The 26,758-nt window shown below is 45.9% G+C and overlaps 1 protein-coding gene across 2 annotated transcripts in view; it reads right to left on the bottom strand.

The window, feature by feature from the left end:
• The window catches only part of ESYT1 (extended synaptotagmin 1), a 59,916-nt gene that overhangs the window by 26,594 nt on the left and 6,564 nt on the right, over positions 1 to 26,758 (bottom strand). The window contains exons 1-10 of one of the 2 annotated variants that reach the window (XM_083427387.1): positions 10,578 to 10,689; positions 6,422 to 6,463; positions 6,175 to 6,309; positions 4,616 to 4,689; positions 3,746 to 3,818; positions 3,032 to 3,121; positions 1,698 to 1,753; positions 1,070 to 1,193; positions 813 to 989; positions 519 to 601 (exon numbers count right to left, since the gene is read on the bottom strand). In XM_083427387.1, the coding sequence (XP_083283513.1) occupies positions 519 to 601; positions 813 to 989; positions 1,070 to 1,193; positions 1,698 to 1,753; positions 3,032 to 3,121; positions 3,746 to 3,818; positions 4,616 to 4,689; positions 6,175 to 6,273 (776 nt within the window). In that variant the 5' untranslated portion in view covers positions 6,274 to 6,309; positions 6,422 to 6,463; positions 10,578 to 10,689. Of the gene's footprint in view, positions 1 to 518; positions 602 to 812; positions 990 to 1,069; positions 1,194 to 1,697; positions 1,754 to 3,031; positions 3,122 to 3,745; positions 3,819 to 4,615; positions 4,690 to 6,174; positions 6,310 to 6,421; positions 6,464 to 10,577; positions 10,690 to 26,758 lie in introns of those variants that run through there. The other variant, XM_083427388.1, reaches the window with a different exon arrangement.

The raw sequence follows: 26,758 nt of genomic DNA, 5'->3' as shown, positions 1-26,758 counted from the left end.
TAACATTTGCATAAGCCCAAGGTGCAGCAGATCAAGTGACCCTCATCCATAGAGATCCCATCTCCCACCATGAAGAGAAGAAGAGTTTGGATTTGATATCCCGCTTTATCACTACCCGAAGGAGTCTCAAAGCGGCTAACATTCTCCTTTCCCTTCCTCCCCCACAACAAACACTCTGTGAGGTGAGTGGGGCTGAGAGACTTCAGAGAAGTGTGACTGGCCCAAGGTCACCCAGCAGCTGCAGGTGGAGGAGCGGAGACGCGAACCCGGTTCACCAGATTACGAGACTACCGCTCTTGACCACTACACCACACTGGCTCTCCAATTTCCAGAGCTGGAGATGAAACCAATGACTCTGGGGCCTGAACTGGCCCTGCCTAACTCTTTAGCCCCCAAGTCCTCTCAGCATCAGAAAAAAGAGCAGAGGAGCTCCAGTTCCTCCCCTCCCCTCAGCTACTCACCCAGCTAGGTCTCACTCCCCTCATAGAGCTGGGAACAGAGCCCAGCCAACCTCTCACCTGCCCAAGAAGTCATCCTGATCGGGGTCCTTGTCAAACAGCTCCACCTCCAGTTCCTGCCCCGGTACCTCGTGTACAATGAACTGTGGGGATAGTGAGGTGGGGGGTCAGAGCAGACACCACCTATTGTGCAGGCCGGAGGGGCCCTCTTCAGACAGAGAAAGGAAAGGAATGACAGTTGTGTTGCGTGAAGAGGACAAGCTAAGCCAGGGAGGGAGGATAGAAAGAAAGGGGGCTGAGCGTCCCCCTAAAAGTTTGCACTCAATTTTGCCACCTCAGTTGGCAGCCAATTACCTCATACATCTCATTCCACTTTGGGTTGAGGTCTTCATCAATGACTTTGCTGGTGAAGACCTGGGTTCCCACACGCACAACGGCGTATGGGTCTGACTTGCCCTCAATCATCCCTTTGATGTACTTATCCTTGGACTGCAGGTCCTTGGCCTCCCTCAGAAAGACACGGACGACACCCTGGAAGGGAGAGGGATGCGTCAGGCGCAGGGCTCTGGCCCACTCACAAAGATAACACCCTCCCTCAGGGCCTGCCTTACCCTGGGAATTGGGGAGCGCAGCTGAGCTGCTTCGTGGAGATCGGAGACCAGCGGGATGAGCAGGCGGTTGGGGAGAACCAAGAAAGAGGCAATGGAGTCCATGATCATTGTGTCAGACATTGAGCTGCAGAGAAAAGCCTTCTGTTTTAACACAGTACACACCACCCTGCCTCTTGCCCATCACCACTGTGGAGACATCCCAGCAAATCCTCTGCTGCCACCATGCATCCCCTCCAATCTCCCAGAATACCTTTCTGTCCCACTTCACCCCAGAAAGTTCTTCTCCAGCAAGACCCACTTCTCCCACCAACCAATTTCTTCTCAAATGTTCTTACCTGTTTTCCATTGCACTCCTCACCAGTCCTATTGACTTCAGTGGAGCCAACCCCACTGGAGTTAGGATTGAAGTCTCTCCCCCCTTTACCCTTCTTGCACACTCAGCTGCTCTGATTATCTCCAAGAGAAGAAGCGCTTGAGAACATAGAAGCCTCATTCTTTTACCAGAGCGGTAAATTTTGATGGAGGAAGCAAACAAGACAACACCCTCTCCGACCTCCTACAAGAGCTGCAAGTCCAAAGGCCAGAGGTTCCCCATCTCTGGTTTTATCGTCAATCATCAAGCATTTACCTCAGTCCAGGAATGTCCAAGAGGTTGGTCATTCCAGTCCAGTTAATGTCCAGAGTCTGGGAAAGAAGGGAGAGGTGTGATTTAGAACCAGTTACAGAAATATTGGATGTGGGGGTGGATTTGGGTGGGGGGTTGGGAAGAAGCAATCAGGACTGAAGATATCCAGGTTCAAATCTCCATTCAGCCTTGAAGCCCACTGCATGACCTCAGGCCCCTCACCATCTCTTTCAGCCTAACCTTCCCCACAAGGTTATTGTGTGAGAGAGAGCCTTGCTAAGCCACCCAGAGCTCCTTGGACAAATAAATAAATTCAATTAATAACTCCTGTGGGGTTTGTCAAAATCACAGCTGCAAAAACGTATGAATCCTCCTGTACTTCATTTTAATAAGAGAATTTACTAGTTGCAAACCAAGACTTCTACTCATGTGCAAGACATCTGCACTGGAATGACCGGCCCCTTGAATGTAGGAACTGATTCTGCTGCATGTTTTTAAGGAGACAGCATGAAAATTCTGCCTATGGTGTTGTTACCTGCGGCTGTAAAAGCTTTCATTAAAGTGGGGGTGGGCAAGTTTCTAGCTTTTGTGGTCTCAAGAGATACGCTTGAAAAGTACTGATAGTAATCAAAGAGCGGTTGCACAACATTTCCATAGTGAGGGATTTGGCTTCAACCTTATGCATAGGTCAGTGCCCCTTCCCAACATTTGCAAAACCAGAATGGGACGTGGCAGAAACACAGCTGTCAAGTGTCCCATATTTGAAGGGACAGTCCCTTATTCCAGCGCCATGTCACGCTGCTGTCCCTTATTCATGGATGTCCCTTAAATGATGTCCCTTAAATTTCAAAGGAAGCAGCTCCTCCCTGCCGGCCAGGGAGGAGGGAGGCTCCAACTGGGTTGCTTGGCTGTGTTGCTCACCCAATAAGAAGTCTAAGAACGACTGGGGGGTGGAGCTTGCATGTCTTGTGCGTGGCTACTTAACGTAAGCTGAGGGGTTTTTTGAATGCTGGATGCCATTTTATTGCACGTGCTGCTGCAAACTTTGCAGTGCAAAGCCAGGCCGGGGAGCCATCTTAAGTTGAGGCTGCATAGGCCTTGTGGTGCATGTGATTCAGATTCTATTCAGTTGAACCTCTGGTTACAAAGTTGGTTGGACAGTATTCTCGAACCTACCAGCAGGAGTTTGACCAGACTGCAGGAGGACAGGAAGACTGGAGTGCCTGGAAGGGGTGAGGGTGCAGGTCCCTTATTTTGGCTGCTGGTCCCTTATTTTCAAGGCTGCTGGCCCCTTATTTTCAAATCTGTAAGTTGACAGCTATGGGCAGAAAACTTACCGGACGGCGGATGAAGAACATGGTGAGCGCCCCAACAATTGGGACATCCCCAATGAGGGGCTCCAAGATGACCCGCAGCATGCCGTGCAGCTGAGAGAAAAAGAGAAGGTTGAGGTCGGATTCTCAGTCAATGCTGCTTTAGTCCTTTCTCATATTCCTGTGCTCTGGGACAAGCAGAGGATACAAAGGCAACAGCATCTGGCACAAATGATGCACCTACCATGCCAGCCGCTAATGCAGGCTGACAAACAACAGGGGCAGCCTGACACAAATCACAGCCCCACGGCAAGATTCACCCTTAAATTCAGGGATTGTGGGAGGCTGAGGAAAGGGAGGAAGGGTTGCCTCCACATGCGGCTTCTTGAAGGGAAGGGAAGGGGCACCCAAAGATTTCTGCTTTTAATTACCAGGAGTAATTAAGGAGGCCTTCATCACTGCCTTCCTGCAGCTGCAGTGCTTTCTAAATAGTAGCTCAAAGGAATTAAGGAACTGGGTGGAAATGATACCCTTTCAAGGAAGGCCATGGATAAGAAGGAAGGCCTGCGGTTGCTGGGAGCTTGGACTGATCCTGTGCCATGGCAAAGGAGAAGTTCCTTGGGTTAAAAAAAGAAGAAGCCAAACTGTCCCTAAAAAGGCGAATCCATTACTGGGAACCGTATCAGCCTCTGAGATTTCTAGCCTACCTTCATGAAGCCAAAAACAGGACCACCTTACCTGCATGCCTTTCACCCCGGCCTTACAGAAAAATTTCTTGACCTCCACATCAATCTGGACGTCACCCACATAGCTGTGTTACAGGTAGGGAGGGAGAGAGAGCAAGAGACTAGCGTGAGGCTCTCAGAAACCAAATAAAGCCATAAGACACTGCAAGAATGAAACACCAAGGCCCTAAAAGGGAACAGTTCCCCCCTTAATCTCCACCCACCCTGTTGGACCATTTTTTCAGGGGTTGTTGATTTTGTATGCTCTCCTGTCCCACACGGTTCCTCTCTTTTGGCCAGGAAGTGCGTGGGGAAGAGGTACTGCGGATATCCAGCATGGTCCATAAATGCAGCATGAATGAGTCTCTGGCTCTGCACAGGAAGAAACATTATCTTCACCCAAAGCAGAGCCTCACAGCAGAGCATCGGATTCTCCCTTGTCTCTCCCTTGCAAGTGACTTGTCTCTTTAAAGGAAAGTCAGCTGTGACAGAGCCAGTGGGATTGCAAAAAAGGGACATAAGAACACAAGGAGGCCCACGCCAGATCAGCTCACATCACCACCCCGTCCAGTGCCAACATTGGCCAACCTGGCGCCTCTGGGAAGCCCACAATCAGGGGATGAGAACAACAGCGCTGACACCTTCCCTCTGCAATGCAGCTCAACCTCCACAGTGCAGGACAAAACTTGCCCTCAGATCATGCGCTCTTCCAGGAAAGGGTGTAGAAAAATGCTCAGGTACCAAAATGCAGCTTGTCAGAGTGGCAAGTGCTATGTGGGCCAGTCAATAAAGAACAATCCGCCCCCCCCCCCGCCCCATCCCGCCTTGATTCTGCTCCATTTATGAAGCTAACGCAGCAACGTAAGAAAACCTTAGAACTTACCTAAGGTTTAGGTCCAGCAAGATTTGCTTCTTGTTCAGGCCAGTGTGAACCTTAACTCCAATGACCTTGAGGGGCTAGGAGCAGAAGAAGGGTCGTTGTTTAAGCAAATAAAAATAGACTAAAACAAGGGAGCCAATGCCCCACCTCTCACTCCCCAGCAATCTCTGTTAAGGCAAACTGATGGTCCGTGGATGTCAAAGCTTTGCCAAAGATATACCTGCCTCTGGGATAACCCTCTGATCCCTCTTCCAAGACACTGCTGCCACTCAGTGGGTCAACCGAGACCCACTAAGAGGTAAAATGGTTTTAGAAGGACTGAAATTAGGCTCCTGCACATTTCTGGCTCAGCCAATAATGAGGGCAGCTCTGGTTCAGGCTCAGGTGTGGGCAACCTACGCTTTGGCTTGAGCTCGGAGGCGGGACTATTGGGCTCAGCAACTTTGTGTCTGGATTTTTACCTCTTGAAATATGGCAACCTTAAGGTTAGAGGACCAGGAGCTAGGGAACATTAGCCAAGAGGGAGAAACACGGAATTAGGTTAGATCCCTGTAACGTGAACAATTGACAGTACTGCCCAGCCACCCCAGGTAACCTGAGCTTTCAACAACATTCATCAAAGTCACAGAGACCAGAAAACTTCATTTAGAAATAAAAAAAAAAGCTTTAGTGTATTAGCTGAAATGTTGTTGCTTATTTAAACACCTTGGATACAGGTCCACGGCACAAATTTGGATAACACTAGTTAGATTATATGCATACGTGTTTCTGGGCAAATGAAACTGGGTGGCTGGGGTCTCCACCAGCATGGAGCTTTACAGTGCTTCCAGCAAAAGGGTTGTAAGTAAATAAATAAATAAATGGAAAAGGGGCAGAAGATCTAGGGCCCAGAAAAAAGGACCTTGGATTTGAGTAAGGAGGCCCTACCCACCCTAACAACACCCCTACAAAAAGGCAGAGTGATAAACACAATGTGTATATTAATAAAGCACTGGCTTCTGTTCTAGAGACTAAACCCTCCAACAAACACACAACAACCACAGAACTGCAAAACATATGTAACTCTAACTCAAATGTGGAAGCTGGAAGAAAATAAATAAGATAGTGATTATAAGACTAGGATGGAAAGGCAAGATTGTGGTCCTTGGTCCATTAATAAGGAATCACCACCACCCCAGGAGCAAGTATAATGATTATGCAGCAGAATGATTGGATTCACAAAATCTTATTATTGGATTTTCCGCAGCGATACAAAATGCAAGACCATAAAATGTTCCAGCAGGATTATAACGTAAGGTTTCAAATATACTAAGAAAAAATGTACAGACTACTGCTAGCATCCCAATAGGTGAAAAAATCCATGGCACTAGCAATGCATTAAAAAAAAAAATCATTCAGTGCTTTCAATAAATACTAGCCCAAGGTGTGTCTGGGGTGAGGAGGAAACCCTCTGCACATATGGGATGAAATCTAATTATTTCTTTACCCTTATTTATGGACTTGTCCCCTGGAGCATGCTCTCCCTTAATATTTTCACCAACTATTTTTCAGCTGACAATTACCTTCTCTCCCATGTCAACCTTGGTGAATGTAAAGGTCTGCAAATGGGTGTTGGAGGCTCGGATGCTTGGAGCAATGTTTTCCACCAACAGCTTCTCCATGTACTGGCCAAAGAAAGGCCAAGCCTGGGCCAAGATCTACCATGCCATGGGGTAAGCAGGGAGGGAGAGGGAGAGAGAGAGAGAGATGTTAGTACTGTCATGATGCTGCCATGGCTGGGCAGGAACAATTCGGCCGACTGATTCTCACCTTGTTGAGCCATTCAGCTTTTTCAACATCTGGGAAACTGACCTAGATAAAAGAATATATAAAAGATTAGCTCCAGTTGCAAGGGACCCACCTGCTGTGGGTTCCTAGACAGACTAGGAAATACCTCTCTCATTCCCGCAAAGAGAGAGAGATTGTGCATCACTCTTAGGCAAGATCACTTTTGCAAGAGGAATTGGTGAGACTTTACTATAGAATAGTCAGTGTGGTGTGGGGCAGGGGGAAGGGAACCTCAGGTCTTGGGGCCCAATGTGGCCTCCAGGTTTATCGGGTCCTTGGGACCCTCCTCCCCAGGACACAGCCCTCCCTGACCCACACCCTGCCTTAGTGCCTCTGCCTGGCAGGAATGTGCCCTTGAACTGCAAATGGCTCTTGTTGTCTGGATGGAGGGATGTGTGTGTCTATGGAGGAAAGCGAGTGATGGGTGGACTGAGGAGGCTGGGCTTCAGATCCTGGTTTAGCCATGAAGATCACGAGGTGCCCTGGCCTAGCCACCATCTCTCTTCCTGATCTCTAACACAGGGTAAAATGGGATGAAATCATTTGTGCTTCTTGAAGGGCACATTACAACTACGAACCACGAAAGAGAGGACAATTTGGGTATCTGGTGCAGGAAGTAGCACTGTAAAATTCCCAGCATTTTTAAAAAGCAAGTTGCAGTATTTAGCAATACGAGTTTTCAACAGTATTTCAAAGCATATACCATAATATTCCGCTAGCAATAACAAATTGAGCCACCCACGATTCCACTTCTTCACCACCAGCTAAGAGAGGTCTCAACTCACTCTTTAAAACTTTTAAGATTATCGCTAAAACAGCAAATCTGAACTTAATTCAGCGTATTCACGCATAGAGCTGTGTTGCTGCTGACTTGGAAACCTCCAACACACCAGATCCCCTTTAGCACACACAATTGGCTGACGTTACGCAGTTTAGAAGCCTTTCCACACAACAGACTCATGAACAAACAGGAGGGTTATCAGGAAAATAGGTCACTGAATATAGGCAGAGCTCCAGTTGGGGGATCTTGAGTCTGGAGTTCAGACCCTTGGACCATATTATGAGACAGTTCTGCACTTAGTCATTGTCTATCATGTCAGCTGTTTGGTGGAGTGATTTTGGGGGAGGCAGAACTCAAAGAGGACCACAAGGCTGGAGTTCAGACCCTGGGATGATAGGATGAGCCATTGCCACACTTAGTCATCGTCCATCCCCATGTCAGCTGTTTGGTGAAGCAATTCTATCTTTGACCGTGCATTTTCTTAATCCGCTTGCTCAGAATTGAGTGGGGTGGAATTGAAGAGGAGCGGCTGCAAGAGATTCTTTGAAATCCTGCAGGGCGGGTGGGTGATGGGGGACATAAGGAAAGCAGCTGATCTTCAGGCCACGGTTATAGGAATCATGCTACTGGCAGCTTGAGCACAGCCTGCAGTTTCTTAGAGGGTGTGAGCCCTCTGTTATGCGCAAGCATATATGCGCAAGTGAGAGAGAGGAGGAGGAGAGGCCTGGCACATTACAGACAGAGGTGGAGGAAGGTCAGGTGGTACCCAGTGTAGAAAATTTCTTCCCCCCCCCCCACCCCACATTGATATATTTTTTTTGCCTGCAAAAAATGGTTTTACGTTATTTCATATTTTCTTACAAAGGAATAATAATAAGTAATAATAATAATAATAAACAACTTTTATTTATATCCCGTCCTCCCCGGCCAAAGTTGGGCTCAGGGCAGCTAACATCAGATACAAAACATTGGTGTAAAATCAAACAATAATTAAATTACCTCCTAAAAACATGTCAAAATCAAATTAAAGTCTAATTAGATGGCTTTCCACAGGGTTAGGGTTGGGAACAGTAAGTGCTCCACTGAATTGAAATTTCAGCCTTCACGACATAGGAAAACGGCCAAGTAAACAGCTTTTTCATGGAGGAGGGTCACAATATTAACAGATATGCATGAAATTTCATATATAGCTATATAATCCCTAGTGTAGTAAGATAAGACCTTTGGAGCAGGCATTTTCAAAAAAAAAAGTTTTTTATGAACCGCCCTAGTAGGGCAATTAATTGTTCCTTGATAATTTGTCACCCCCTCCAATGATGGAACCTGAGAGGCCCCCCCCTTCCTCCGCCCCCGATTACAGATGCCCTATGCAGAGCTCAGTCGTTAGCAGGAAATAGGTGAGGAGCCTGTGACTAGATTGTTGCATGAAACTAAGCAGACACGTATGAACCGAATTGGAGGAAATTGCCACTCACTAAGGTCATCAGTGGAGGCCCTCTTATGTGCTCCATCAATCTCTGTGTTGCTGGGATCAGGGAGAAAGACGGAGCTTCTGAACTCCCTCCTCAGAGGGACTCACCTTGCCTCTTTTCTTTCTGCCAGGTGGAAATGACCTTTCCTTTCAAATGATAATGATGTATGCCTAGGGTTCCTGGACATACCCGGAATACTGCAGTTGGTAGCAGTGTCCAGGTAAAAATTGGCGAGATGTCCTGAAAAATCTGGATTTCCACAAATATGGTAACCCTATATATAGAGGGACACGGGTGGCGCTGTGGTGTAAACCACTGAGCCTTGGGCTTGCGATCAGAAGGTCAGCGGTTTGAATCCCCGCAATGGGGTCAGCTCCTGTTGCTCGGTCCCTGCTCCTGCCCATCTAACAGTTCGAAAGCACGTCAAAGTGCAAGGAGATAAAATGGCGGAAAGGTAAATGGCGTTTTCGTGTGCTGCTCTGGTTTCGCCAGAAGCAGCTTAGTCATGCTGGCCACATGATCCAGAAAATGCCAACAACCCCAGAGTTGTTCAGACTTAACTGTCAGGAGTCCTTTACCGTTACCTTTTTAACCCTTATATATGCCAGCCCTGCTTTAACCTTCTCTGATTGTGTCTTGTTAATGCTTGTTAATGCTAATGTCTTCCTGCTGTTGCTTTAGTTAATCAGGATGCTAGGATCGTAATGGTCTTTCCCAGCTTCTGTTTTATGATGCCGCCGTCATTGTGAATGATACCTTATTCTACTGCTCTTGTTCTGCTTTTTGGAAAAAAGTATCTGGTTGTTTTCTAAAAAACTGAATTTAAACATACTAATGTGAACAAGAAAGCAAATGGAAAATTAATTTGTTCCCCCAATTTTATCTTCTCCATTCCCAAAAGGTGAACTTCAAAGACACGACAACTCCTCATTCTCAATGGCTCACACCGAACAGAGCGATCTGACACTTTCATATAGCAAGTACATGTTATTTTGGGACGCAGTATCACAGGGAAAGCACATCATTTCCAACAAACTTGATACCGGTAAGTATGAGAAATCTTTTTGTTTTGTTTTGTTTTAAGCTATAGATGCATTTTGAGAAGTTTCATAGGAGAATGGTGAAAATACATGGCTGAGGTATGAATCAGCATCAGGACTTGTAGATGCACACACACAAGAATGAATCCTGCTGCCTTTTTTCTTCAACTGTGAAGAAAAGCTTAAGTACACATGAGTAAGGTTGCACCTGATGAAGTCCACAGAAATTCCAGTTTTGGAGCATGTATGTAGGAGAAGAAACAGCCCCAGACATCCTTGCCTAACACTAGAAGTCTCCCACACCCTGCCGCTATTCCACAGCGCATTCCTCTTCAAAGTCTGGCCCAAACTCCTTTTTGTCCCCCTCAGAGATTTCTGTTTTTTTTAAGTGAAGATTAAAATGAATGAGGAACTAGCATGTGGAAGCAAAGCAAATTCCTTGACACAGAATGTGGATCACAGTAGTGCAGAAATTGAGGTGTCCCTATCTACGGCACAGGAAGCACAAAGCTTTCAATTACTCAAGTAAAAATTGTTGTGGGGTTTTTTGGGGGGTGGGGGGAGAACAAGCAAGCAGATGTCAACCTTTGCCTCCCTCTTGACATGATTTTTTAAAAGCTATTGTATAGAATGGTAAAGACTGAGTTTTCTTGTCCATGACTACCAAGGAAGTACAAGCTGAAGTAAAAATAAAAAACAAAAAATCAATTGTTCCACAATTGTGACAATCATTAGGCAATGAAGGAGTGCAGACTTCATGCAATGCTGGAAAAACAGATTATAAAACAACAATGGATGAATTAAGTCTGCCTCATACAGAGAGAAAAGAAATGATGGGATGATACCAGAAATCTGCTTCAGTGACGCAGAACAACAAATGCCTCTCTGCAGACACCTGCTCTCTATTACTCCCACTCAGCTAGGCTTTTGCACTCCTGTGCGGTGCCTGGTTCACTGCAGCCAACTTCAGTTAAATCGCCATGGTAACTAACACAAACAGGAATGGCCTAGCACAACAAGGCCACAACCACAAGCTCCACCACCCTTAGTCGGAAACCCACAGCCAGTGAAAATGAAAGTGGCCAGTTTTCCCCACCCACTCCACTTCCGTGTAATTTCAGATTATTTTTTAGAACTAGGACTCGTGAACCCTATATTTTGGTTTCCAAACAGTTAAAGAATAATGTTCAAAGTATTAGAAGCAAACCACAACTGGGGATGGGGAAACGGATATGTTGCCTTACTCATTCAGATTTACCTGGAGCCACCTATTTTGCACAGACCCTGAACTCTTTCATTCTTGCTCTCTGCTTTTGATACAGCAGGCAACACAAGTGGGGACTGATGTGTGAAAGACCCAGCTCAATTCCCACCCACCACCACACAAAAAAGTTCACTGTTGGTCTGGAGCACAGCTCATATTTATTCCGTATGTAGCCTTGAAGCATTCCACTGTAGCCACTGTAGCCTTGAAGCAGCTCACACAATTTTTTACACCATTAAGAAGGTCAAGAAAAGCAATGTCAAAAGAAGAGTTTGCCCTAAACCAGGGATGGTGAACCTTTGGCCAGCTAGATGTTGCTGGGATCCCTGGCTGTAGACCAAGCAAGCTGGGACTAGAGGGAACTAAGAGTCCAACAACAGTTGAAGGGCCATGCAGGTCCCCCATCTCTGCCCTAAACCTTCCACAAAGAGCACCCCACACCAGCAGGGCCCTCACAGAGGGGCAAGGCGCAGAGTTTCCCATCAGGAAGTGGTCCTCTGGTCAGTGGATGGGAGCTCCGGGCTGTCCTTCAGCTCCTTCTGTAGCTGCAATGGGGGTTCTCCCCAGGAAAGAAGAAATAAGAAGGAGCAAGCTGGAGAGTCAAGCTGGCATCTAAGGCAGTGGTGCATTTCCAGCCCAGAGGACCTAATTTATATCAGACACTCAGATACAGAACAGTGTGGTGATTAAGAATGCAGTGCAAAAGCTGTGCTGCTTTTTATTTATCTTTAAATAGCTCTCATGCCAACTCTCAGTCTGCCTTTTTGAAAAAGCATATGGATTGTAACTGGGAGAGGCTGTGTGGCTCTGTCAAAAGTGGTTGTGGGTCTTATTTCCACTGCTGCCTAAAATGTACAGATTTATGTAAATGATGCTTTGAGGACTCCAGTTGAGATAAACCAAATCAATGCTTGGAGAGCACACTGATAACGGTCAGAATAGTCCATACTGGGTCAGATCACTGGTCTTTAACTGGTGGGTCAGAACACACTGCCAGGTCACAGGCTGGTCGAAGGAGGGTTTGAACAGCAGCACAACTCCCATCTGTCAAAGAATTAAGAAGCCCCCCCCCCCCTCAATGCAGGCTTGAGTTAAAAGCAAGCCCCAGTTTGAAGACCTTTAAGACTACTGGGCTAGATGGATGGTATTCAGCATCAAGTACCTTCATGACTCAGTATAGTAGTTTCATGTGCTCCCAGGAAAATGGGCAAGGGGAGGTGGGGAAGAGAATGTGAAGAGGGCAGCAGAGATTCAGTCCCTTTTGCCCACCTGGGGAAGCTGTATCTCTCCAATATAAGAAAAGAGGTTCTCCCTTGTGTGTGCTTGTCCCATCACGGCCCCTGAATGTACAGCAGCTACTCGAGGTCAATTTGTTCTCTATAATATTGTCAAGAGGGAGCAAGTCAATAGACGCCTTTATCCTCTGGACAAAAGGGACCTTATGTTCTTCTGCGTGGGTGTGAGGCCTTCAGCAGTACACAATGCAAGCAGCATGGCCAGCCAAACTTTTGAAAAGGAGGCTGCATGTATCCACTTCCCTGGCTGAGTATGCGCCTCGCTCTTATCACAGCTGCCAGCTGGGGGAGTACAGTTGTTTTTCAGGCTGTCATCCATGCGCCTTCAGTAATTTCTCTCTCTCTTTTAGATCTCTAGAGCAATAGAAGAAAACCACACTGTCCTTGGGCGAGGGAGGAGCCAGCAATCCTGGCTCCTTAAGCCAGAAGGGAACATCCCTGGGCAGCTGTTTCCGCTTCCTCTCTGTGCAGAGAAATAGTAAGGTTGCAGGCGGGGGGCGGGGGGGGGGGTAGGAAAGAGAGAGAAAAGACCAAGGACAGAAAGGCTTTTCACAGCACTGCTTGTTTAAGATAACCTGCTGCAGACATTCAAGGACAGATGATACCACTGCAGCTCAAAGGCAAGCCATCTGCATCACCACACAAGCCCACAATGCTTATTTCTCAATAGCTGGGTGATTTATTTTAACCCAGTGGTTTTGTACCCAGTTTACCCACTTCCTCCTTCCATAGTAATCAGGGCTCTGTTATTTCTGTGCTGTGTGTGTGTGTGTGTGCGCGCGCGCGCGCGCGCAGGAGCTGACAAGAAAATCACCTGCTGTTTTGGTTTTAAGACGCATCATATTTGCATGCCTGCACGCCAGATATGTGCCACTACTGGGCACAGCTAAACACACCAGACAGTGTGCAACACCCGGAAGGGAGAGTGTGTTGAAAATACGCTTGTGTTGTTAGAAGAATGCTGGAATGAAGTTATATGGTTTTAGCAGAAACATTATAAGGAATTAAGTGAAAACTGATTGGCAATGGACCAAAGTGGAAAATTTAAAGTTAGATTGTGTTAAGATTAATTATAGAACAAACAATTTGAGAAAGATGGAAAGGATTTGCTGAAATAGCTATGAACTAGAATACAAAAAAGGGAGGTGTGAGGAGGTCGATGAAACAAGTAAATGAAAAGTAAGGTTATGGAAACATTGGATGTGTTTTTAAACTTTTCTGTTCTTTTTGTTGCTTTAATGTATTGTTTTCCTTTGTTGTTGTTTTTTACTTTTGATGTATTGATTGTTATTTTTCTTAAAATGTCTTTGTTGTTTTTCTTTTTCTCCTTTTTTCTGTAATTATTAAACTTCCAATAAATATTATTTTTTTAAAAAAAAAGTACGCTTGTGTTGCAGATGGCAAAGCAGGCATTAAGTACACAAGATTAAGGAAATGAAAAACAGGAGAGGGTCAGAGGTCTTCGTAAAGGATTGTAGAATGTTTGTTTAAAGAAAATACTGTTGAACTACTGATATAGAAGTGGGAAAGGGAGATACGAGGGTCAGGGATAGAGGGGGCTGCCAGACATTTACCCACATGCTTCTTGATAGCGGCAAGATCCTCCTTGGCAGTAAGACTAGCACTTTGGAAATAAAGCACCCAGACTTTAATAAAGCACCCCAGCATTAAAAGGCCCTCTCTTCTTAACAAGGCAATCTGGAGTTTGGAATGCACGGATTTTCATGTTAAGTCCCAGATCATGAAACACAGTCAGGGCCGACCCACCTATGAGACAATTCATACCCCCTCCTTGCTCCTGATGTAGCCCTTCATTCTCCCCTTCTTCCCTGGCAGGAATGGAGGAGGGGCGCCATTTTGTGGTTCGCCTCAGGTGCCAAAATATATTGGGCTTGTCCTGAACACAGTATCCACAGTTTTTAGGTGCTGTGTGAGATGAACGGGTGGGACACCCTGTTCCCCATCCGTGGCACATACAGAGGCAGATAGGAAACCAAGCACATGACAACAGCTCTCTTCCATTATCTTTAAACGCTTTCAAAGAGATGGTAACAGTCTTTCACTGTTGCTTTTGGGGCTGAGAAAGAAACAACCCTGGATATCAAAGCCGAATCCCAACAGAATTAAAGTATCCCCTCTCCCCTTATTTAGAAGTATTTATAGCCTCACCTCAATGGGACGCGGGTGGCGCTGTGGGTAAAACCTCAGCGCCTAGGGCTTGCCGATCGCATGGTCGGCGGTTCGAATCCCCGCGGCGGGGTGAGCTCCCGTCGTTCGGTCCCACCTCCTGCCCACCTAGCAGTTCGAAAGCACCCCTAAGTGCAAGTAGATACCACTTTATAGCGGGAAGGTAAACGGCGTTTCCGTGTGCTGCGCTGGTGCTGGCTTGCCAGATGCAGCTTCGTCACGCTGGCCATGTGACCCGGAAGTGTCTTTGGACGGCGCCAGCACACGGCCTCTAGAGCGAGATGAGCACGCAACCCTAGAGTCGGACATGACTGGCCCGTACGGGCAGGGGTACCTTTACCTTTACGTATTGCCTCACCAAAGTTCACAAGGCAGCTGTACAATACACCCTAAAACAGACAACGGTACAATACAGTACACAAAAGTGTGCATATATAAATCTGACCCCCTGTTCCCCCAGGTGGAAAAGAGTCACCCCACAGCTTAGCAAGAAAAGATCTGGAGAGAGCAGGCCAGGGGGGTGAGAGAAGGACTGTTTTCTGTCACCTCAGAGCACCTGGTTAATGTGTTATTCCAATTAAACATGAGCCAAAGGCAGAAAGCACCCAGAGAAGCAGCGAAGAGAGGAAGGGCCATCTGCTTCTGGGAAAGGAAACTAAGCAACCCTCAAGCACAGGGATAGCAAGCCGGATGGGCTAAAGCCAGCCTGGAGCTCCACCAACCTATTTATACCAGAATAATGCAGAATCAATGCATGACGCTCAATAAGTATAAAAAGCACGCAGTTAAAATCAAGCCTCGTTCCTTTTCTCGTAACACACATACACAGAGTTCCCACTGTGGATTTGAGTATCACTTGGAGGACACATTGTTCCCCAAAAGCTCACCACTTGAAAAGAGTAGGTCAATTTGTAGGCATTCCAGCCAAACATTTTAAGCATCAAGCTGCAACACCTGCTCCTAAATGGGTGGTGAAGAAGAGGAAGAGGAAGAGGAAGACGAAGAAGAAGAATTTTGGACGATATCCTGCCTTTCACTCCCCTTAAGGAGTCTCAAAGCGGCTCACAATCTCCTTTCCCTTCCTCCACCACAACAAACACTCTGTGAGGTGAGTGGGTCTGAGAGGCTTCAGAGAAGCGTGACTGGCCCAAGGTCACCCAGCAGCTGCATGTGGAGGAGCGGGGAATCAAATCCGGTTCACCAGATTATGAGTCCACCGCTCTTAACCACTACACCACGCTGGGTTAACACAGCAGAGTGCCAACTCTCAAGCACTCAGGCAAATACATCCCAAAATGCATGTAGCTTACAAAGTGTTCTGACTCAAGCACACATCTCTGTTTGCCATTTGTCCCTTGAAAGAACAATTTATTTATTTTTTAATCAGAACATTTGCAAAGCTTCTCTACCTGGTTGGCTGGAAGCAATTCTTACTCCCCATAGGCGAGCAGCTACTTAAAGGCTACCCTCATGTGAATTCCTCCTTGCGTGCATGAATGGCGTGTGTGGCAAAAGAGCAACACAGAGACAGGGAGACACACCCCACTTGAAGAGTCAGGCCACTGGTCTATCTAAAGCCATACTGTCTGCACAATGCAAAGGCTCTCCACACTTTCAGACAGGAGACTTTCCAAATCGTCCCACGGGGTGCCAGCAATTCAAGCCAGGACCTTCTGCACACAAAGCTCAGTTCTACCACTGAGCTGTAGCACCTCCTCTACATCCTAGTGGAATGTGGCTGTGAACTCGGATGGCAGAGGTCTAGTTTGTATGTGCAGGAGAATCAAGCAATAGAGCCTTTCCAGACTGTGCCACCCCGAGCTGCAGGTGGGCATCTGCATACTTGAAAGCTGCCCCGTAAAATAAAAACAATTTGCTCATAGAAAAACAATAGTCCAGGGACATTTCTCTAGAACACGTGTGTGCTGTCCCCGGCTCCCAGAGCAGGGGTGTACACCGGCAAGACTTTTAAGACTTTTTCATTGAAAAAGGAATGTGTGCCCTACAATACAACCCCCCCCCCCATGGCTGCATATTATAATAGGTAGATCAGGAGTAGAAGACAAGCTGTTTTTCAGTGAAGTTTGTCCATTATCTTCTCTGGGAAAATACCAATAAGTTTCCAAAAACCTCAGGGTTTGCCAGAATAAAGTATTAAAAAACTGCTACAGTATTTCATAAGCCGAACCTGGGAATAGACTAACATGAGACAATTTCTCTCTTCCCTTTTCTCCAACTTAACACACAACAGCCACAAGCTTTCTGGTTGCATTCAGGCAGCAGCACTTTATTCCGTTTTCCCGACATTTCCTCACCTGAACATTTTCATGTTGTGTGTGTGATCTTTCACACAACATACAAACCACTTCTGGAAATCTAGCAGAGTCTATCAGGAGTTTAGCACTCATTTCAGGATGTTTCCTCCCCCCCCCAAAAAAAACCCAAAACATTTGCAACCCTGTTAACCTGGAAAATCATGAGGAGTTTTTACGTTGTAATTTCAAGCAATGAAATTTCATGCAGTGTTCAGCATATAGTTATTTCACACCATTTAAAACTTAGTGTGACATGGTGGCATACATCAATCAAAGAGCCACAGCTCCATAAAGCAACAGGCAATGCAGTGTAGAAGGAAGGTTAGAATCTGGGATAGAAAGCATTAGTATTATAATCAGGAAAACTAACACAATAATTCCCATGTCTGAATGCACCCACTGATTAGTTATGAGATACAAAAGACATTTTGACCCAGTGAAGCCCTCACTAACGGAAGGAGAGGGCAATTTTATCTATCTCCACCCCCCCCCCAACAGCCCCTCCTACTGCCTCTCTCGCTCTCTCGCTTTTTAGAATAAATATTTACCGGTAATTGTCTGTGGTCTCGACTCTTACTACCAACTACAACAGATATTATTCAAATGCTACAACAGAGTTTAGACTGCGATAACTGTTTTCCAGATATATTTAAACTACTTCGCACTTTGAAATAAATACATGTTTTGGTTTATTTTTCATTTTTTCAGATAGATTATCCAACTCTGCATATTCAACCAGTTTTTGAGTCCATTCTGTCCTTGAAGGAACTCTGTCACTATTCCAATTTGATGCAATAAGCATCCTGGCGGCCACTGTGGCATAAAGGAAGATCTCTCTTACGTTTTTAGGAATATCCGAATCTATGATTCCCAACTGGAAGGCTTCTGGGGTTTTTTAAAAAAAGGAATATTTACTCCTACTGCCTCTTAACCCTCCAGAGCAGATTGTAAATTTTTTTTTGGGGGGGGGGGGATGACAGGAATTGCAGGTGGGAGGAACTGGGATAAATGGCCTTCCCTCACCCTTCTGGGTCAAAAGCCCTTTCATGAACCAAGAGAGTGTTCTGCAGTTGCTTAATACCTCTCAGCATGAGAGACTGAACCAGTATAGAAAAAGGACCTCCCTGGGTGGGAAAGTAGCAGGACAAATGAGAAGTTGCTGCTTTCTAAGCACAGGACAAGTAGAAGAGTGGATGAGCTGGCTGTAAATTATTATTTTATGCCAACAAAGGGCTTTGTTGGCGGAGGAAGTGTAGGGGATGGGAGAGACCTGTGGGTGCAACTTCTACTTCATCCATTTTGTTTAGTTATAAATTATACTTATATGTGGAATTTTATTGTGTTTGTGTGCTTGATTTGTATATCTCATCTTCTTCTCTAATGCTTAAAAGAATATTGTGCTTTCTTGTTAATGATAAGGTGGATTATTTGCATCTGAGTCTCCCTTGTAATGTTTTGTTTGATTATCTTGCAATGTTCTACTACTTGATTACTTAAGCCTGCTGAGAGATTGCCTTGGAAATGTGAAGTATAGAAATGATCTAAATAAACAAACCTGGTATACTTAAATTGCCCACCAAATTTTGGCAACCAGCTTGGTTGCAGGCAGAGGAATAACCAAACTAAATGCAACAGTGCAATGCTGAAGATGGTTCACAAAGACTGCATCCCACCCTCCTCCTTTTAACTCTGCCCCATAGCTATTAAAATAAATAGAAAGTTTGCCCAGGTCCACTTCCAAACCGGCTGGGCTTGTTCTGGGACTGAAGAACTTGTCAAGATGTTTGCTTTTCTAAATGAAGAAACTTGAGCTGAACATACAAGTAGCTTTTGAGGTTAACAAATACAGTGGTTTTTCGGGATATCACACTTCAGCTCCTGTATCAACTACCTAACACTGTTCTGGCCACCTCCCCATGTTGCCTCGGGCAGTGCACTGTAAGGCGATAGTAGCAAGGAGCTAGAAGCCACGTGATGAACCGTTCTTGCAGTTTGGGGTCTGTGGTCATGTGCCTGTGCCGGTCACCACCGCAAGTACCACAAATGCACCAGAAGCAGATTCTCGACTCAGTCCGCTTTGCAACGTGCAGAAGGAAATCGATTTTTGCAGAGACTTCAGCTGCAGTGCCACTTGACAATATTAGATCACTGGGTACGTGGCGTGGGCGGGCAGCTGGTGGGCAAACATCTGCCTTCCTCACGCAGTCATCTCACAAAGGAGAACGGCAGGAACGCTGCCGCTTCAGGCTTTCTCAAATCCAGAAAGTCAAATGACCTGAGCAGCCCATGACTAAGAACAAACAAGAGACTTAAGCATATTTGCTAAAAACTGTTGGCTGTCACAAAAATACAGACCTAATGGAGAGATGTCTGATCCACGGGCTGCTAGAGGAAAACATAGAAGCCTAACAGGGCTGGCCCAAGACATTTTGGCACCCGAGGCAGACCCCAAAATGACGCCCCCTCCCTCTTTCCGGGGAAGGAAGAGTGACGGATGGTTTACATCAGGAACAAGGAGGGAAAGAAGATCAACCTCAGGATCTGCTGCCCCTGTGGATTCTACCATCTGAGGCAGTCACTTCACTTTGCCTCATAGGTGGGCCGGTCCCGAAACCCAATATAATTTATCCCCATTAACCCATAAATAACAAGCTTTCTCCCTACCATGCCATCATAAAATGAAAGTGTCTGAAAGGCCTCTTTCGAAAACCTATCCCTAGGGGAATTATACAGGGAACAATACAGTACATAGCGAACCATATCTTCCACCCCTCCTTGGCTGCAATGCATAAACACTTTTTAGGTATTCAAACACATCACCTCTCTGAACATGTTGTAGTGCGCAGGCATACTGTGGCACCTCAAAGAGTAAATGTTTTCTTTATTCCACTGACAGATCATTCCATAAACTAATCTGGCAGATTTCGCAGAACATAACAATGGAACGTTGCATCATTTGAAGATAACATCTACTTAACAGTCCCATTACACCAACAGCCCCAGTCTAGTTTTCTTTCTTTTTTATTGCAACAGATTTGCAGTTAAAGGAGTTAACAGCCTTAATAAGGATACTGGGAATCAGTCCCTACTTAACTGTAAGGTCTTTGCATTTGTTGGTTAAATTTTGTACAGATTTTTCAGAAATTTGTTCCACCCAACTATTCTCCCACCACGGTTGGAAACTGCATATGCTGTCAATTCAGCCAGTACAAAAAGCAACACAATATGATCTCTGGACAATACTGAAGAAAACCCACCCTCAAATCTTATTGTGGCAACAGGAGTGCCAGGTGGTTGGCTCACAAGCTATGACAACCATTGCCTAAGCTGCATACTTCTGTATCACTTTGTGGAACGATTACCCCCCACAAAAGATATTGAGCAGTATACAACTAACTACTCTAGTTCGGTTTGCACAGGGATTTTGCTTGCGTGATGGAACCCCCCCAGCTCTCCCTCCAGGTCTGTTCTGGGGGTTCCCCCAAACTTCTGGAGCAGATTTGTAGAGGACACAGGGCACATGTGGAGACAGAAAGGGAATAGAAGTCCATTGTGCAAGCAGAAATCTTTGCACTGATGGAATGAGTTTGGTGGACACTGCCCTTTAAGTGAAGGAGGCACTAAAATTACCTACTCACAAGGACGCAACTGAAATTCCCCTTGCCACGCACTCCTGACCCCTCCGCAAGATGTTTTTACCCCAAGGGGATCCAAGGCAAAAGCAGCAAGTGGAAGGGGAGGGAAGAGTTCAACTGGAAGTGCAACTTGCATGAGAATGAATTCATCCTGCGAATGAATTCGCTCTTAGCAGCCCCCTGCCCAGAGCACTGCAAGGCAGAAGGGGGCTTGGGGGCTCTGTACACACAAGTGACAGTGAAATGAAAGTGAAATGAATAGCTTACCTCAAAGTCACTCCTCATATACTGAGGAGGAAAAGTAAATGTGTACTCACATTCACTAAGCAAGTATATTCCTCCTGGTCCAAACAAGCAACACCCCCCCCCCCGCCCCAATGAAGGACCCGCCTCAGTCCAAGGTTGCAATCATTTAGAAAGCCACACAAGGTCTCCTTTATTTTTTAAAGGCATTCAGTGTGTCTCAATGAAGTTTCAGGAGTGTTTCTGCTATCTGATCTTTTATTTTATATATTTATTTTTACAGTCCATCTTTACTGCCAGGAGCACAAGGTGGTAGACAGGTCCCCCCCTTGTCATTTTATCCTCACAACGAGCTTGTGAGGTAGGTTAGGCTGAGAGAGTGTGTGACTGGCCTAAGGTCACCTAGTAAGCGGCATGGCTGAGTGGGGATATGAACCCTGGTCTCCCAGGCCCGAGGCCAACACTCCAACCACTGCAGCAGACAGGCTCCCTTTCACCCTGGTTACCATGTACAAGACTAGTGACTAAGCCATGGGTAGGCAAACTAAGGCCCGGGGGTTGGATCTGGCCCAATGACCTTCTAAATCTGGCCCGCAGGTGGTCCGGGAATCAGTGTGTTTTTACATGAGTAGAATGCGTGCTTTTATTTAAAATGCATCTCTGGGTTGTTTGTGGGGCATAGGAATTCATTCCCCCCCCCCCAAAAAAAATTATAGTCCGGCCCCCCACAAGGTCTGAGGAACAGTGGACTGGAAAAGTTTGCTGACCTCTGTACTAAGCTGTTATCATTTACAAGTCTAGTGCCACATTTGTAATGTTTTACATTGCTCAGATAATGGAGCACTTTGCAGTTTATATCAGCCACCTTGAGCTTCTTTTCATCACGCCAGGGCATAAATAGGCAAAAAGCAAAGCCTACTTGGGTCCTTCAGGCCCTGAGTCACTCTGCACTGAACTCTACCACCCTCTTTCAAGTGGAAGTCTTTTAGGGAGGCGGGACAGCGTCTGTGTGCAAAGCACAGGTCACAGTGAGACCCCTGAATACAGTTGGCATAGTCCTAAGCCAAATGTCTCCAGTATCTGGCTCCATACAGAAAGATGTGAGTACATCGTTTCGATCTAACGGCTCACTAGTTCCCGTAAACACAGCTCGCACTGACTCAGAAGTGTTATTCATTTCTTCTTAAAGCTTAGCTGCAAATGGAAGCATCTAGCTCAGAAGGTCTTCAAAAAAATGGTAGGAAGATGCCAGACCGGCTTATATTTAGAAGCTCCCTTCGACAGCCTGCCCCAAATGCTACACCCACTATTCTTAATCGTGTGGCCCTAAAATGAGCAGCAGCAGCATTTCCTGTATAGGAGACAAGAGAGTGAGTAGTAGGTGGTGAGTCAGACAGAAGCATTCCCCAAATGCCAGGGCTGCTAGGCCTGCCAAGGCAGATTCCGTGGCACGGAGAAGGGGATCTTTTTCCTGTACTGTGAGATTTTTGATCTGCTTAGACAGGCACCTAACAGGATCTAAACTACCAGCCTTGCCATACACTTCGGTAACAGCCACCTGCCTGCTTGCATGTGACCCAAATAGCCTCCAGGTAATCTGGCAGGGAGGTTCTCATAAAATTAGAAGATTTGGCCAATTTTTTAAATCTTTCAGGCCATCTATGCTCCAAATAGCTAAATAATATATGTATATGTGGGCAGACAAGCTCATTAAAAAAGGGTGACCTAGTAACTTCAGGGGACTTGCTTGCAAAACTGTGTGTGTGTATTAGCACAAACATTTTGGCTTGCCCAACAGAACTACCTCCCTTCTCCTCCTTGCATTCTGTTATGGGGGTTCTCCTGACCCCAACCCCCAGATCTGACCGAGGGCATGCAAGGGGAGGAGGCCCTGTGATGCTAGCAGGAGCCCTTGCACTGGCCCAGCTAGCAGCTGAATTTGACCCCTACTTTAGAAAGTTGTGCTTTTTAAAACCACAATTCTTACTCATCCCATGCAACTCAGAAGGCTATAATATCAATTTTTAAAAACTTCCAACTTCCCCTCAAAGTATCCAACTCTATGGCACAAAGGCTATTTGGAGACAAATCTGAGATTTTCTAAACTTCTGATAGCGGAGATAATTTTTCTGAATTAAAATTGGAGGCGCTGCTCCATGCTTACTGCTGAAAAGATTTACCGGTATTTTAACAGTTTAAAAATTAGAAACCATCTGGTCAAAAGAGTCACATCCACTAGGTATGCTCCCTGACTGGAAGCAAGAAAGGCCACAGAAGTGACTCATGGAAATAGGAAATATATTCTCTGCAAGGTGGGCAGGCAAAGAAAGCACAGGTAACTCAACTGGATCATTGCAATGGACAGGTAATTGCTCTTCAGAAAGGGAGCCCAGTTGGGTGGAGGCGTGTCCAGAGCAGTGAGTTATGCAGATATACAGCAGGCAGGTGACGCTTTTAGGAGCCTTGTGTATCAAATCAAATGCTACTGTATTGGCCTGAATATAAGCTGCACCCGAATATAAGCCACACCTTTAAAATTGGAAGGGGGAGATTTTTTTTTTTTTTAAATACCCAAATGTAAGCCTCTCCATTCCTTGCTGCTCCTGGCTCCCTCCCTGGCCTTGGGGGAGAGGACTGGGGACTATGCGGGCATGGGGCGGGCACCGCTTTGCCACGCTCCTGCCACTGTTTACCCCACGCTCCTGGCTGCATACCATAAGGTTGCAAATATAAGCCACACTTTAACTTTTCATGATCAGAATTTGGGGGGAAAGTGAGGCTTATATTCAGGCCAATACGGTATTTCTGATGGCACACCAGCAAATCTCACACAGTTACTGGTTCTTCAAGGTTCTGCAGTTAAATGAAACAATATGTAGCCTCCTGGTTCAATCTTGGAACAGGGAAGGTGTGGGTTCAGAAGATAGCTTTGGCTGGTGGCACAGCTGCACCCCTATCTGGACAGGGGTAGCCTAATTTTGTCTTCTGTGCTTTGCTAACTTCTAAGTTAGATCACTGCAACACATTATACATGGGGCTGGCTCTGAAAACGGTTCGGAAACTTCAGCTAGTGCAGAATTCAGCGGCCAGGTTGCTCACTGGGGCAAGACGGTTTGAGCATATTACACTGCACTGGCTGCCAACTGGCTTCTGGACCAAATTCAAAGTGCTGGATTTGACCTATAAAGCCTTTAATAGTTAAGGACCTCAAGCACTGCCTCTCCCCATAGCCCAGACGCTGCGATCATCCCCTGAGGCCCTTCTTCATGTCCCCCCCCCCCCCCGCTTCTGGAATGCTCTCCCCAGGGAGAATCACCTGGTGCCTTCATGGCATGTCTTTAAGCGCCAGATGAAAACATTACTCTTCAGCCAGGCATTCAGCTGTTTATCATTCTATGGCTTTTTAAATATGTTCGTAGGAGAGGCTTTGTTTTTTATCTTGTTTTTATTATGTATTGTGTGTTCTCATTTTGTATTTTAATGTTGCGAACCACCCTGTGATCTTGAGGTGAAGGGCACTATCCATATTTAATAAATAATAAAACAATATTAAATCCAGGTAAATGGGTCATTTTGGACAGACCCATGCTAATCCCGGCTTAGAGGGAAAATCCATCAGAGAAAGGATGCTGTCATATCTGCAAAGGGGCTTGCCGCCCAGATGAACTATTAATGCAGAGAATTCTTTGTGCGGCTGCCAGTCTCAGAACATTGTCTGGCTAGCCTTATTTTTTCAAAACATGCAAGAATGGTTTCCCTCTCCCCCTCCTGCCCCAAAGTAAGATAATATCTTGCTTTCTGGTTTAAACACTCAGAGCCCAATCTAGCTGCTTCCTATTAGCTGCAAAGGTTCAAGTCCGATCCAATTATCTCTCTCCTCTATGTCTCAACACACACAAAAATATCACCAAGAAAAAGATAATGCATCTCCACTTAAAAACAGACAAGACATTTTGCAGGTTTTAAAGCTTTAGGGTTTCTCGCAAAAGTGGATCCACAAGGAAAACTGACCAAAGAGAAAGGGAGGCATTGCTACCCTAATTATTGCTGGGCCACAGGAAGGAGTACAGCGAGAGAGAGGGTGTAAGAGCTGCGGAAACACAGCGGTGTGGTGTGTGGGTTCGCAGGAGGAGACAGGGACACAGTGGGTGGATCAGCACAGTAGGAGCTATGGGGTTGAAGAGCCAATAGGGGGGAAACAGAAAGGATGCAGGAAGCAGAGCCATTGAGGCTTGAGGAGCGAAATGTAGTAGTAGCAAAACATGCTCTCATCACATTTAAGAAACAGTGTCAAGCTTCAATTGTATGCACACTTAGCTGGAAGTAAAATTAGTGGGATTTTGCTTCCAAGTAAATCTGAACAACACCATAATCCTAAACCCTGCACACAGGCAGAGCACATGTTTCTCATGAAGAAGGTGCCAGGTTCAATCCCTGACATTTCCAGTTAAAAATACCAGATAAATACAGGGGTGGGAAACCTCAGACCCAGTGGGCCAAATAGGACTCTCCGAGCCCATCGACCTGACCCTTGGGACTCTCCCCAGATCACACACCCTCCTCCAGAGCCTCTCTGTGGCCGGAAGGCTTCCTTTAACTGCAATAATGCCTCTTACCTGCTTGGAAGGAGGGTGTGGATGAAATGAAGCCTACTGTAAAAAAGGTAAGTGTCACCTCCACTGTTCTGTCCACTTTTCCTTCATGCCTCACCCACCATTGGAATGTGGTCCCGAGACGTGAGGCACTTAGGCTGAAGGAGATTCCCCACTCCTGAGGTAATAGGACCCTTCTCTATCCGAGACCCTGGAGAGCCCATGCCTTGCCACCCAAAACTGGTTTTGTGAGTTACCACTGTTTCTGCATTACATTTCCTTCCGGCCTCACTGTTTACAATTCCCCACATCCCCGAGAAAATACCTCAGGATAACACTTCATGCAACAGACCTCCATGCTGTCATAAAGGTGCCACATGACCATTGATTTTCCTGGAGAGTCAACTGTAGTAGATAATAGTGAGTTTTGTGGACCAACAATCTGGCCCAATATAAAGCAGCCTCCTCCTTTGGTGCTAAATGGTTCTTGTGCTGATATAAATTGCAACATGGAGTTAGGATGCCTTAAAGGCCACCTGGGCTCTCCTTTCACAGCTTGTTCACCGAGGTCATCCAGAGATGTGCACAGCTGGCCTCAACTAGAGCTGACTCCATGCTGTGAGAACATGCTTCCAGCAGAGATTTAACACCCAGACACCATTGCTTTTGACTTTCAGGCATCTCTTGTAAAAGGCAAGTAAGCCAAAAGTCAATTCAAGCTACTTATTCCTAGGAATGAAACTTGCTTATTTTTAATGCAAGAGGTTATTTTAACGCAAGATTCCAGATGTTAGAACAGCAACCCAAAGGCCTCTGCAAATGAAGCTGGTCAAGCGCAGCAGTTCAAGTTCTGGGCATCTGTGAGCAAACTTAGGAGCCTGATGTCATCAGTGCAGCGACGAGCAAAGGCAGAAAACTCTCCATTTATGGCATGCAATGAATCGTTTTTATTTTCCACCACTAAGTGCACACGCACACTGTAACCACTCTTTCCTCACCACAGACACAGCCAACCTTCTAAAGTGTGATTGGAAAAAGCTGGTTTTGACTTCTTTCTTAACTCAGAAACAAAAATAAGTCTGCTGTTTTGCACAGACATTGTGCAGCACTAATTTATTTAAGGAAGATTCTTTCAGGCCCTTTGTCTCATCTTTCTATGTTTTAAGCTAGATAGGATTTCAGACATTCAATTTAAAGACAACTGACAGTTGTGTTATTGCACAGCACAGCATCACAATCTCAGCTAGAATGACACCATCCTTAAGTTTTGCCCCCCTGGATTATTAATTACAACAAGAAAAAGAATGAATTTTAGACCCTCTTTTTAATGTATTGCCCATGTTTACTGCTGTCTTGGGTCAAGGGCTATTGTTATTATCCTAACAAAGTGAAGTCAGCGAGTTTCATGCAATATGAGTGCTTTGACAGTTTCACTACAGAACCAATTTCAAGGGACAATAAGCTTTCGAAGTAGCTGGAACATGACCTTCCTTCT

The sequence above is a fragment of the Podarcis tiliguerta genome, assembly GCF_965153285.1.
Source record: "Podarcis tiliguerta genome assembly, chromosome: 2".
NCBI classification, from domain to species: Eukaryota; Metazoa; Chordata; class Lepidosauria; order Squamata; family Lacertidae; genus Podarcis; species Podarcis tiliguerta.
Note: the sequence above shows the minus strand (reverse complement) of the source record. Positions and strands in the feature narration are given on the sequence as shown.